The 14655-nt window shown below is 44.0% G+C and overlaps 1 protein-coding gene across 1 annotated transcript in view; it reads left to right on the forward strand.

The window, feature by feature from the left end:
• Nucleotides 1-14655, forward strand: part of COL14A1 (collagen type XIV alpha 1 chain) — a 514343-nt gene that overhangs the window by 461530 nt on the left and 38158 nt on the right. Inside the window, exons 41-42 of the mRNA XM_086966163.1 lie at nucleotides 311-364; nucleotides 13805-13876. Of these exons, the coding sequence (XP_086822289.1) occupies nucleotides 311-364; nucleotides 13805-13876 (126 nt within the window). The remainder of the gene's footprint in view (nucleotides 1-310; nucleotides 365-13804; nucleotides 13877-14655) is intronic.

The raw sequence follows: 14655 nt of genomic DNA on the forward strand, positions 1-14655 counted from the left end.
AGGATAATGATATATTAATGAGTAATTTATAAAACATTCCTTTGGAGATAAGGAATCATTTGTATAACCTTATTTTATGTTTTTAAGAAGGTTTGCACATTTTTGCATCAATTTAGATGATGAAAGGAGAAAAGAATCACCTCCTTGAAAGTTCTCATTAGCACCTCATGGACGAAGAGGTGTGTGGGGGTTACATGTACATACCCGTTTCTCATCTGGGAACAATGCTATCAGTGCGCAAGTCCTATTTTTGGACATAATCTGTTTGCTTGAAACTGACTTGTGTATGTCCTGTCCTCTCTTCATGCAGGGGGTGCCTGGCAAGGACGGATCCGCCGGCCCACCTGGCCCTCCTGGACCAATGGTAAGAAATTGTCAATATTTCTGTAAAAGCCTCTATTGCCATTCCAGTTCTGCATGAATCAGAAACCTAGAAACGCATTGAAAAAACAACCAGCTGCAGGATTTTCTCAGTGTTGCCATCCCACAGCCTACAGTGGTTGACTCACGAATTTGCAAGAAAACAACCTATTGCATGACTATAAAAACATTGCATATGTATGCCTCCTATTAGAATATTGGAAATGATGCAGCAAGTCTTCAACAATCCTAGCAGTATGTAACACAATGATGGTGCGGGCACTGATAATAGTACTGAACAAAAACTGTAGAGCACCTCCAGGCTACGGCAAACCTTCTGTGCCAGCTGGGGTTCACCATAATCCATAGACACACCGACTCCCTCTCAGATGCATGGAGAGTCTGGTTTCCTGAGCTTCTGAGCATGGCCATCGATCCTCCAATCAGGCTGTCCCTTCTAGAAGATCTCTTGCAGCAGCAGGGGAGGGTTCTCCACCCAACCCTGTCCACTCTTCGCCGCCTTGCATGGAGATTGAGTGGCAACAGGTGACAGCTTTTGACCTTCCTGAAAGTATGGAATGTCAACTTGGCAGTCAAGCGGTCCTCCACCAAGACGGTGTACACCTTCCATTGGAAAAAAATGGTGGCATGGTGTTCCCTTTCTGACCCTCTTTCTGAAGTTCTGCTTTTCATTCTTTCTCTTGCCCAGCAGGGCTCTGCTCTGGGCACTCTCAAGAGCTATCTATGTGCTATTTCTGCCTTCTTGTGGTTGCCTGATCAACCCTCTTTGTTCAAGTCCCCTATTGTATATAGGTTCCTCAAAGGTCTAAGTCATCTCTTTCCTCCTTCCCCATTCATTATGTCTCAATGGGACCTTAATTGTTTTTAACATTTTTGACCTTTGCTCCTTTCAAGCCCCTACACAATTGTTCCCTCACACTTAAAACAGTTTCCTTGTGTTGATTACATCTGCCTGTAGAGTGAGTGAGCGTCAGGCCTTATCAGTTATGCCGCCTTACCTCTCAGTCTATCCTAACAAAGTAATGCTTTGCACAAGGGCCTCCTTTCTAGCAAAAGTGGTAATCCGTTTTCATGTAGGTAAATCTATTTTATTTATTTATTTATTTTATGATTTATAGAGCGCCTGGTGACCCGGAGGCATCCCCGCGCTGTATGGTTATGAGAACCCGGAGAGGGAGACCAGAGAACTATTTGGGGAAGAGGAAGGTTTTAAGTTTTTTTCGGAAGAGGGCTTGACAGGGTTCAAGACGCAGATTGCGAGGAAGCGCATTCCATTTTGAGGATCACCTTGCCTACCTTTTATGCTCCTCCACATCCTTTTAAAGAAGACGAGAGGCTGCTATATGGACTCAGAAAGGGCGTTTTGATTCTACATAGAATGCACATAAGAGCTCCAGGTGGACAACTGACTTTTCATGGGTTATGTTGGTGTAAAGAAAGGTTGGGCAGTGCAGAAGCAGACCATTTCCAGATGGGTTGTTCTCTCCATCAAAATCTGCTACACACTGGCTAAGAAGCCGCCTCCTGAAGACTTGCGAGCTCATTCCACCAGAGCTAAAGCTGAGACAACTGAGTTACCTTGTGGAGTTCCGAGTCCTGAACATCTGTCAGGCAGCAACATGGGCTTCCCTGATTGTGTTTGCCAAACACACTGCCTGGACAGTCAAGTCTGCAGGGATGGGCACTTTGTCTGTTCAGTCCTGCAGGACTTTCTTGTTTGAAATTAGTTTGCAGACCCTCCTCCGGGGATGGTATTGCTTTGTTATCTATTCTTTGTGGAGTTTTATATAGTGCGAACTTGACCTTAAGGTATCAGAGCACTTTACATGAGCACTAGTTGCGTTACAGACGGACACATTTATTTTTGTTAGGCACTGGGAGATTAAGTGAGTTGCCCAGAATTACAGGATGTCGAGCGTCATTGCAGAGACTGGAACCTGGTTCCCCAGCTCCGAAGTCGACTGCCCTAGCTGTTAGGCCATATCCTTATCTATTCAAAAGGTAAGGAATCTGTGGCTAGAAGTCTCTATCAGATGAACAAGTTACTTACCTTTGGTAACGCCTTATCTGGTAGAGATTTTATCTAGCCACAGATTCATTACCGACCCATCCATCATTCCCTCTCTGCAAACAGATTTCTAGGGACAGGGATAACTCCTTTCAGGGCCCTGGTTTTTACACACCTGTGGTCCGTGTTCTTCAAGGCTCTGCGCTTATAGCACAGAAAGTCATGAGAAAAAACTGACGTCAACCCACCTGGTTGGCACCTATATAGTTATCACGACGTCCCTTTTGGCTCGGACTTCGGCACCAACGGATGCGGGCTGATAGACGCCACCTACTGGGGTGCAGGTGTACTGCTCGTGAAAAATCTTCCGGATCCAGTCTGAGGCCTAGGGAAATTCGAAAGGTAAGGAATCAGCAGCTAGATGTAGTCTCTACCAGATAAGGCATTACCGAAGGTAAGTAACTTGTTCTTCAAGCTCATGATCAACACCTGGCAAAAGGTTGTTTCGGAGCATAGCTTACTTTTGATTTGGCAGTGCGACACTGTGATTGTGTTCTGAGCTTCTATGAGCACCAGGCAAAACAATGAAGTATCGTTACAATCCTGAAGAGAATAGTTCACTATTTTCAAAATCTTTGCCCCTATCAGTGCCAAATACACAAACGGGCTGGGGAGCATCGCACTCAGTCTTTGTTCTAAGATGTGGGAGCTGCCTAGAGCCAATGTTCTGCTGTGTGTGCCATGTGTGATGGGCAGACCCCCCCTTGACGAAGTGGAAGTATCCGCTTACATCTTAGCAGCTCTGCCTCGCTCATTGTTGAGGGGTGGTGGGGGTCTGAGGCTGGGTCTCCGCCTTAATCATGTGACGAACGGTCCCCAAGTTAATTGATACCACAAACAACGATGTATTTTGTGAAAACACGGTATGGTAAGAAAAATAACTAGTCTGTTGTGTGACGTGCAGGTTAAACACTTCAATGTCTCGGGCCAACCTCAGGTGAGTGAGCGCTTGAGAGATTTATAGGTGCGCCTTGCTTGCTTCAGTGCCTCTAGGCGCCTGTCAGTGGAATGACAGAATGCACGTAGTGCGAGGAGTTAAGCAGTTAAGGAGGAGACTTTGAGTATAGTTAAATTACAGCTTTAGCAAGAAGGGGGACTTCACATTGAATATTCAATTTTATAGACTTTACAGCAGACTCGTCACAAAATGGAGGTGTTAGAAGGTGAGCCAGCCTTGCAGTTTGGGATTGCTGCATGTGCGTATGTCTGCTACATATTTTTAAATGTTACTACTAGGGGCTAGAGTCACTCTACGTTTTAAGGTTTTTTTTAACTAACATGAAGGATGTAATGGTGCAATGACATGACACTTGTAATAAAAAACAATGGGGTTTATTTACAAGTCCCTTGCGCCGCCAGTGCGTCACTTTTAATATGATCGCTATTGTAAAAGGCTCTCTGAAAAGTGGTTCCAATCCGAGGTTTCTATAAATGAAAGTGAAGTCTCAATTGTCCGTGCGGAGGAGCAGGATTGGACTCTCATAAATGTTAAGGCCTGAGCAGGGCCTCGGTGAGACCTAACCGTTGCATTCCATAAAGAGAAGACATTGCTTTTTCACTGCCCTATTCCCCAAGCTTCAATCTCTTTAAGAGGGTACAAGTCATGTAAGCATGCATCCGATATGTCAGATTGTGAGCCAGGGGAACATTAAACGGAAAAAAAGATGGCGTTGTTTTACTCTTACAAATTGGCTGTATGTTAAAGCACGTGCACCCCGTTAGAAGAGGGAGGCTTCCCATTTTTTATTTACATCGATTTCTTGCTTGGCATTGTGACACAGGAAGTTTCGCGTTTTGCATTTTTTAAACGAAATTTCCTGGCACTCCCCTAAGGAACTTGGCAATCACAGACATTTTTAAAGCTGAGCACCACCTGCTGGCATGCAGATCTGGTAATTTCAGAAGTCAAGAACAATCATAGTTCTGCAAGGGAGAAACACCCTCAGGTTGAGGTCACCGGACCACGGAAACCCAAATTAATTCTAAGCTCATTTGACTAGGAAAGCCATGGCCACATTCCAGGGTTAGATTGGAATCAAATATCGGCCCGGGCACACCAAAAAAAAGTGGCCACATTTACGTATTGCCTTTCCGCAAAACACTGCTTCAGTTAAGATTTATGTAAAGAAAGGGATTGGGGGACATCTTTTATTAACTTCACTTTGATTAAAAAAACTGCTCAGTTTAGTTCACACTGCAGAGCCACACATGAATGCAAGTGAGGCTACCTCTGCTCAGGCCCCCTGCCCTTGCTCAATCTGCATACATTAATGGGCTGGCCCATCTGCCTCTAGAATGGCCACTCAGGCACCTACTGGGCCGCTGGCGGCATCCTAACAGCACAGACAACCCCCAGGCCGCCAAAAAGGCAGCCCACAGCTGGAACTCGGCTACCGGCCCTTCGGCCATTTCCCGAGTGCCCATGTTACCAATCTGAACCTGCCACATTCCACCTATGGCGGGCGCTCGAACTGTCAGGTGGAGATGTCGGGTACGGGAACCACGGAGGCCCAAAAAATGCCCCGGTCATGCGCTACTTTTTGTGGAGCATCTCGGCTCTGAAGTATAGCCCTGTCATACACCCCCTGCCTAATTATGCCCTGTCCACTTACTGGGACCAGCGTCAAACTGGACCAGAAAGTAGAACCTTGCACCAAAAGTAAAGTGAACCTCATTAGCGAATAGAAAAATAAATAAAGAGTGGACCTGCTCTGCAAAGTTTTGTATTTATAAACAACATGCTATATAGGTGTGAGTGCTTGCATTTGTGCTTGTTTCAGGCAATCTGTGTCTTAATATCAGAGAAATGTAAAGAAAAAACTGACCCAGTAACAGTCAAAAAAAGGCTCACCCACTGACCGGTCAGACCAGCCCTTCTGGCACTGCCAGATTGCCCTATAGGCCGCTCTGACCCTGCCTGGGACTACTGTTGCACAGTGTGTCGTGACACTGGGCCACAAATCGCAGTGTGCACCTTGATGCTGTGGGATGTCAAAATACTATGAAGAAACTGCGGAATCTCTAAAGTGGCGCCGTTCTGAAGTGCCTACAAGTGAAGGGCAGTGGCGGCCAGAGCCACCGCGTGCGATAGACAGGCCAGTGGGCAGACCGTGTGCCCCTGACAGTCCTTCTCTGCTGTCAGAGTCTGTGCAGCCACATGTCCTGAGCAGGGAGCTGGATTCCTGAGGCATGAGGCCTTCTGCTGTGGGATTCCTGTAATTCCTGCTACCTCTCACAGCCTCTCAACAACTACCTTTTTCCAACTTAGTGACATTTCACGAAGCTGAACATTTTTCTGTCTGGCTTTGTCAAAGCACACTGCTTTTTAGAGATAGGAAAACTGAACAAGTACATCTTCTTTGGAATGGCCAGAGTGAACAGTTTGTCAATAGAAATAATGCCAAATCATTATCTGGGGTTTATGAACACTGAAAACAGACTTCTTTTGAAAACGCTTTAATGTACCAGGCCCTTGGAGCTGCATTGGACCACTGTGCCTCTTAGCGCTATGTACCACTGTGCCTCTTAGCGCTATTATTTTGCATCAGCAAAGTCGCACCCTCCAGAATAATAGCGGCAACAGTGGCATCGCCATGCTTTGGCATTAATATCAGGGGCACTAACAGTGTTTACTATACAGAGCTGTGAGCTCGATGCCAAGCCTGGCCCAAGTACAATATGGGAAGCTGCGGTGAAGCTGCCCATTCATCCGTGAAGTATTGAAGGGTGTTGAAACATAAATGCACTTGAGGGTTTGAGCTAAAAAAAGGCACTTTGGTTTCAGAGGTATTGAAAAACAAAGGCACATTCAGGTTTGCAGTGATTAAAACCGATTATGCTTCAGCCTTTGTCTTAGCGTTTGTGCCCCTTGGCACCAGCGCATGGCAGTGCTTTTCCAAGCCAGAAATAGAGTGGGCACGTCTGGGGTTGTCGTGCAGCATCATGGCAGGTGCTGCAGCGCCTCCTTCTGGCTGAGTCTTGAATTGCATCCTGGGCAGGACTGGTCATGTCTCCATCACTCTCTGGGCTGACAACGGTTACCTCGACCCTAGATTGAAGATGCGGAATCTCAGGTAGATCACTTGCACCGCAAAAGGAGTAGTTTCATGAAATCCAGTATTTGTAAAGCGCACAATTACCCGAGGGTGTCAAGGCACTAGGGGCTTTCGGGAAGATTAAGCAAGCTGTTGCCCAGAGTCACATGGTGCTGGGCTAACCTGCCGCCAGCATGGGGATCGAACCGTGAACACCGGGATCCGCGGTCAGGCATCTTGGCCGCTGCGCCACACCTCTTCCACTGTGCCACACCTCTTCCATGCAGATAAAAATAACAATCTCCCAAACATTTTCTAAGTCACAGGCAGGGTCATGCACAAAGGCAGCAGGAGAGATTCCTCCCTCGCCAGGGTTGGAAAGACCTCATCAGGCATCGGTCCTTTTTGGGCAGCTGTTTTCGTATAATCCCACCACTTGGGTTTACAGTGTTAGGGTTCTCGACACTTAGATTTCTCTTTAACACCAAATATCAGGGCCTAAGCACAGTATTTGTCCCAGCACAAAAATGGTTATTGCTGTCCATCAGCTCAGTGTTCTGGCCACAGCGCTTCGAGGCCATAGCTGTTGGATTTTAAGAGCTGTTCTTCTGGTCTCCCCAAGAACCTCTCTAATCTGAATTGCCAACTTTTCGGTACCTTCTCCGCTCCATGAGGCCTATCACCATAGCTATCCGTCTCTGCTCCTTGAAGACGTCTAGCGTGTTAGACTCACATTAAAGCAACGTGGTGTTTCCAGTGTTAGCCGTGATGTCCACTGTTCCTGGTCATTCATCAGAAGATCTGCAAATTATGCTTCGAACAAGAAAGATAGCGCTTCAGGTTGGTAAGGAGATAAAAGTTGAGTGGCCCAACTTTTAGTTGTTTTACAAATCTAGACTCCTGTCCACCAAAGAACCTCTCTTCATTGTGATAAAAAAGCGCTTAAAGGCATACCTTTTCTGGCATCTTAATCTCATACCTGCCACCCTATCTCTACCAAACAGCATTATTCAGTCTTGGTAAGAAACCTCTTATAGACAACTTCATTTATTCTGTCACTCGCTTGTTTCAAAGGGCCCTAAAACCCAAGTACCATAGAAACTGGGCTGGGGAGGGTCGAGCTCTCTTGTTTTGGTGCCCGGGATGGCAAAATCTGCACCAAATCTACTCAATTAAGAATTAATGAACCCCCATCTTGTTTACTAGGAGGATAACTGCTACAAAAGCTTTCAAATAGTCACTTCAGTATTTTAATTAGATTTTCCACAGCCGAATCCACTGGAGATGCCTCTGCCATCATTTGCGACTTGACCTTTATTTTTCCCCTGTAGCTGATAAATTAGTTGCGGAATCAAAATGCCCATTTGCAGGAGTTTGCAAAACTCCTGCCTCATTAATATGTATGAGACAGGAGCCCGTTTGTTTTCTGCTTTAAATGTGTGTGAAAACAGCAATGGAGGCCACACGTGATAGCAAAAATTCATTCTTGCAGTTGTATTTAAAAATAATATCCCTTAATGCTATAGGGGCTCCTTTAAAAAATAAAAGTAATCATTAATGGTATAGCATTGGGGGATCATACAAAAGGTCAATGGGCTTTTGTGTGCACCTCTTGATGGGAGCAGCCACCGTTCACAAGGTAGATTTCCACCAGGGCTTTTGCTTGTTAGTCAGGCTTCTGGAGGAGACATTATTCAATATGTGTGGTGATGTCACCAATGGCAGGACAGCAATAAGTTCATTGGCATCCTTTGACTGGATTGACACTTGGGTGATCTTGGTGTCCAGTGGCCTGGGGTTGCTGTTTCCAGTCCAGATTGGTCCGCCCAAGTTCCACCTATGCATAGCATATCTAAAGAAAAGAGTCTACTCGATGAATTCATAATCACTTCTTAATAAGTGATAACCGATTAATGCTGCTTTCACTTGCCGACACTTAATTCACATACACATTTGATCATTTTTTAATTCTTTATAATTGTCGTACATTTTACCAATGACTTAACCATTAGAAATATTAATGTTTGGATAACTCTAAAACATTTTATTCTGACCAATTTATCTAGACAAAATTATTTTCAGCAAGAAGTGCATATTACATTTTTGAGTAAAAACATTAATAAAGTGCAATGAATCAAATTACTCAAAACCTCCTTCTTTAAACATAACAAGTAATTTTGTTGATTTACGATTGTTTATGTACATCCTTGTTTTGAAAATTGTCGATGCATTGCGGCCATAAAATTCCTCAAAGGCATCCCCAGGACAATGTTTACGGACACATGCGTGCACATTTTCAGGGAATGATGCATACCCATTCATCCCACCTGCGGTACCTCCATGTTAGCAACAAAAAAAGTTGTCCATCAGGAAGCCTGTTTGGCTGTCTTCATAATTCTGAAGGGTCTTCCTCATGCAGTGGCACATGAAGAGCCCTCCCAAGATTGTGGTGATGCCTGGCACTATTTAGACATCCTTCTGTTAGAACTTGAAAATCATCTTCGTCTGTTCACTTTCAAGTTCCAGGTGAAGTTGATCATCTTAGTGATGACCCTACTCTCCTTGTTTGCACAAGTGATATACCGAAGTACTGACAGCGTCAAACCTAGCATCTTTCCCTTGATTGTCAGCTTCCTGAATCTCCAAAGTCCCTGCTTCGGATTAGTCCAACCCAGCCTATCATCTTATGCCTTCTCCCCTGCTCTTTCCACTCCACTGCGAACGCCTAGGATCTTCTATTTTTTTCCTTCACCATACTTCCTCCTACCCTTTCCCCTTCCTTCCTCCACCTTCGCTGTCCCCAAAAACAACGGTGAGTGGTTCGCCTTCCCACTCACACCTGACATGCTTATCCTCCTCCCCCATTAAGGCTGGCACAATGACCTTGTGACAAGGTCTATCAGCCTTTCTCCTCCAGGCGTACCTCCATCAGGACATGCAACAATGAAAAAGAAAAGAAAGTAAGGAAAAAGAAGCAGGTGAAGAAAAACATAACAGAAAAAAGGACCCTATAACTACACAGATTCATCAAATTAATTGAGTATCAAAAAACAACAGGCTAATCACAGCTGAATAGTGCAGATGTAGATTAAAGGGCTATATCGCTCAATTATGACTTATTAGTAATCTGCTGCAGATGTTCCTGTGCCTCAGATACATCACAGGATAAATTAAATTGCCCCTTTATTAACACCTTCAATTTGGACTGCTGCACGGACTGCTGCACGATCATTGCCTGGGCACCCTGAGCTTTGAAAAGATAAAGCATTTTTACAAATCCCCTAACCCGTTTAGCTGCTGATGCTGACTTATCGGAAAATATGCGGCAGAGAAGCACCTCTTGTGAACTGAACTACCTCTGTTTAATGACTTCAGATAATACTTGTTCTTTCACACGGAAGTCTCCAAAGTCAACAAGAATTGTATGTGGGAATTTCTGATTTGGAAGCTGTTGAGCTGGAACGCGATGGGCTCTTGTCAATGCTCCACAGTGTCCGGGAGAACATGCTTCTTAATCGATCCATTTGAGCGTTTGATGTCCATCCAGACCTTCTAGAACTCCCACAATCTGGAGATTCGAGCAGTGTGAGTGGTTTTTCAACTCCTCCAGCTTAAACTCTATTGAGGATGTTTGCTTCTGAAATAAAGTGATCTCTTGCATAATGGCTACTTGATCTTCTAGCTGTGAAATCTGAGCCTCCGCTTCTTTGAGCCTCTCTGGAATTTGAGCCACGGTCCCCTCTATTTTTGAGAGTCTTGCACGTAGAGCTGCAATCTCTGTGGTTTGCGTGAGGCTTTGAGAACCCTTATTTCCTCCAAGGTGACATTAAGCATGGACTTAACGTCTCACTGCATAGTAGTGGCAGGCCCCTCTTGTATCCAGTTCGGGCCGGGTTAATTCTGCGCCTTGCTGCCTTGGGCAGTCTGCTTGATTTCTATCGGGCATGGGTCTTCTGGCGTCTGCGCCAATGGTTGTTCCAAAATGACGGGCACTGTACCTGGAGAGAGCAGGGTGGCTGCCAGTGGAGACTGTAACACATCTGACTGCACTTTGTCTGACTTCCGAAGCAGATCAATGCCGGAATTCCCACTGGAATTCGGACAAGTTTTTGCCTTCGTAAATAGATAGTATTCATAATTCCCTTCAGCTTTTCAGTGCTGACCTCCTGCTCCTCTCTCTCCTGAAGTATCTCTGCAGAATTTTCTTGCAATGGCTCATTAATCTCATCGGGTGAGTTTGCGTCTGTACAGCTACGCCGAGGATGTCTATTGTCTCATGATCTTCCCCTTGGGAGTTACTATGATCCTGTACTAGAACACTTGCACTTGTGCTTATGTTGTTTTCTTCTGTGTTACTGGACATTGTACAATCTTTATGTGAGAAGGCTGTACGATTAGCGCATGCTATTGCTTGTTGTCCCACTCGTCTTTTCACTCTCTGAGTCAGAACTGACGTATCAAAGTGGGTTGCAACGCCTGATGGTTTAGAATAACTTCACTTTTTTTGCGCCTGCCAATTATCTTTTTTTTTTAAACTAGGTATTTTAATAAAGATTCCGCCTATGGTGCCGCATGCTGTTTATCTGGGGAAATCTTCCCTGTAAGGATGGCTGGTAAATAATAGAAGCAACTTCTGGCTCCTAACCAGCGACCCCCAATCAGTAGTGCCTTACTGCAAACAAAGCGACTGCACTTACCCCCGATGAGAAACCTGGTGGGCACTGTGGAGGACACACCATAAACTCGCTTAATCGCCTGACTTGTCCGGCGTGGTGAGTCCAAAACAAGTGGCTTAAAGCAATTTCTGAGCGTCCCCTTTCAACTTCCTGCACAGATCTGGACGTTCATGGGTGACAGTAAAGGCAGCAAAATCTTCACTTGCGTCACACCGCTGAAGAGTGCAGCCTGGGATTTATTACCCCATCCGCTTGTAATTCATTGCATGCAAAGAATGTCGCTACCAAGGCCGAGGTTACTCCTAGCCATCGAAATCTGCCATCAGGTTCCTTTCACCACAGAATGCTAAACGTAGCGTCCTGATGTGGCAAAGGAGGAGGAGCACTGGCAAACTCAGCCCATCAGCTGCATTCCGACCCCAATTTCTCTTAGGATCTTCTTGCAGTCCTGTTTAACAGGGAATGGCAGTGGGTCTCAGTGGGAGCCTACAGGCTGAAATGTAGCATCTGTCAATAGGTGCAGCCTTAAGATGCAGCTTCAGTGAATGCTGATCTGCACAACATCACCCCTTTGATGTCCATGTACTGCCTGATGTTTTTTATTAAAAGCTCTATAACACAAACAGAAGATGTGAAGGTGGAATTCCTTGTTTAACCCCCACAACTGGACCATGAATGGTTCTGTTTCCATCCGTTAACCAAAGCAGTGGTAGAGATGTCTCTATGCATTGAGCTCACCATCAGTATTGTATAGGGGCCAGTCATGTAATATAGATGTAGTATGATAATACAATTGAAAGGAACATATATATGCAAATGTCCTGCAGTGGGCCCTTTTTTACCACTTCTGCTTTAAATTACCAAACAGCTGATGTTGTGCCTCTTGCCCAAGGATCTTTGAATCAGACCTTCCTAATTCAATTGGCATGTGTACTTTAACACAGGAGCTACCTGCTTCTTCAAAGCTAAGATGCCATGAGAAAGCTCCCGGTAACATTAACAGTACTTAGTCACACAGTTCGTTTATTGGGCTGTAAAGTGACTGATTGTGTTAAAGTTTCTAGTCACTCACTTTTTAAGCATAACAAAGGATGCATATTCCCAACACTAATGGAAAGAGGAAAGCAAAATTATATTTGACATGATAAAGAAATTTAGAGTAGCATAAAGGCACTGAAGTGCAATTCTTGGTAAATATATCCTGTTCATACAGACTTTATGAAAAGATTTCTATTGGTTGATAAATATTTTTTATGAATTATAGACATCATGGTATTTTTGGGCGGAGGCACGCAGGTTGTTCCATTCCATATGTGCAGGAAGATTTCAACGAGGACAACATTTGTTTACCATTGGTAGCCTGGCTGAAGCAACAAGGCAACTTTCAGAAAAAATGGTGCTTAGTAAACCACTATTGCAACACTGCAGTAAGAAATAAAGAACTGCATTCTCCATAAACAGTCTAAGTAAACGTGTTAAAAGGTATCAAAAAAATACGACTCAGTCAAGCATAGTGGATAATGTATTGAAAACGTATACCCAAAAGAAAAATGAATTACACAAGAATAGTTCATATGTCACATTTAAAATTAATGGAAAGCAAAAGAATTGAAAAGCATTACAAACCGAGTACTAATCTGAATGTTGTAACTTATATTACTGCTAAAACGGCAAATGAGTGTTGTATACAAAAGAGTACATATTAGAGTTTGCTTTATGTTCAGAAAGCGTATGTCTTTCTAATTAAGGTTGGGTGAGGAAAAGGGAAAGAGGGAAGAACTTGCAGTATAAATAAGTAGGAAGAACACAAGTATAGTAGCAAGGTTATTGGATAATTAATGTGTAGTTATGAAATGTAGGCATCATATTTTCAGATGTGTTATTGTATGTATAAGATTAGTTTTAAATAAACATTTTATGAATATGTATAATAAACTATAGTATGTATGTGGCATTCGTATAGCTCAAACTTACCTAAGGTTACAGTGCTCTGTACAGGGTCAGTGGTAAAGATGCAGGCAACGCGTGATTGGAGAGGATTCTAGGCCTTGGGTGCAGAAGCGGGCTGTCGCGGTTGTGATGCTGTGCACCTTAAGGTCGTTGCTATATGTGAACAGGGTTGGGGCATTTGTAGTGATTACTGTGATGTGGTTCCAGATGCAAGGCGCTTAGATGGAGAGGGCCTGTGCCCTTGGGATTTCTGTTTTAAACCATGTTGCCTTCAGTTTGATGATCTTTTGGCTGCGGGTGTGCGGGGAGCCATGCATAATGAAATAATGCATAAAAAACAGAACTAAAGAGAAAAATACATTGAAACAGTAACCACCTAATAACAAGGCTTCCATAAATTTGACTGTGAACTTTGCATCTCTCCATCCGATAGTAGCTGACTTTTCAATTCTTGTAACTCGGTGCAAAGGTTGAAATTTGCCCCACTGACAGATTTTACCTTTGTCTATAGAAACAAATATGTAAGTCAGAAATACTGACAGGGATGAAACTACAGGCTGTATTCGACATTTTCCTGCCAAATGATACTGATTTGGGGTCTCTGCCTTGCAGATAATCAAAATGCACAGTTTGCAATCTAGTGACCACGAAACAGTCCTTTTTAATGAGACCATTCTTCCCTTTGTCCCAAACAGGGTGGACCCGGAGCTCCGGGGGCCCCAGGCGTCCCAGGAACGATTGGACCACAAGGTGACATTGGGCCAACGGTAAGCAAACAAATACACTCATTAATAGCATGTCCTTATGATAATTTATATTTCCTTAGACTTTTTTCTCCTCCTAGAAAAGCACATTTTGCAAGCTTGGACCGATTTTTGAAAAGTTCTCAGAACCACCTGCCTCTTGCGAATTCCCAAAAGACTGCTGACCACAAGTAGTCACTGCAGTGATGTCAACAAACTCTCTACTGTGTTTAATTTTTTTAAATCTTTTGACTGCTATTGATTGCCTGTGTCATGCGATAAACACATTGTAAATATGCATTGTAGTTTTTTTAAGATGTACATTGACCTTTACTCTGTGGAAGCAGTATTCTGAACGTTGCCCTCCAAGTTCTCCTTGAATGCCAGGCTGTTCACAGCATCTCATTCGATTAAAGTATGTATTTATTTTTTTATTATAGGGAGAAAAGAACTCACCCTATAGGGGATTCCGAAACATTGTATAGCGTTATAGCCAGCTGCTGATGGCTGTACCATTTGTATAACGAGGTAGAGGACATTTAACAACCGGTATAGCCCGAGGAAGAATGGCTATAAGGCGATTAGAAAATTCCACCCTCTGAGGGTAGAATGTTCTAATTTAAAAATGGAGAAACAGAAACAAACATTGGAATGTTGGTACTCAATGCCATTACTAGCCCTGAGCCTCTTCATTGTCGTCAGTGGAGTTCACAACACTCCAGTGTTCTACTATAGCCTTTGAGTCCACTGTAGCGGGATCTACCGGCCAGTAAAGGTTTTCTCCAGTGTTAAAGGCCCGAGCC

This window comes from Lissotriton vulgaris, chromosome 4_1 (genome assembly GCF_964263255.1).
Source record: "Lissotriton vulgaris chromosome 4_1, aLisVul1.2, whole genome shotgun sequence".
Taxonomy (NCBI): domain Eukaryota; kingdom Metazoa; phylum Chordata; class Amphibia; order Caudata; family Salamandridae; genus Lissotriton; species Lissotriton vulgaris.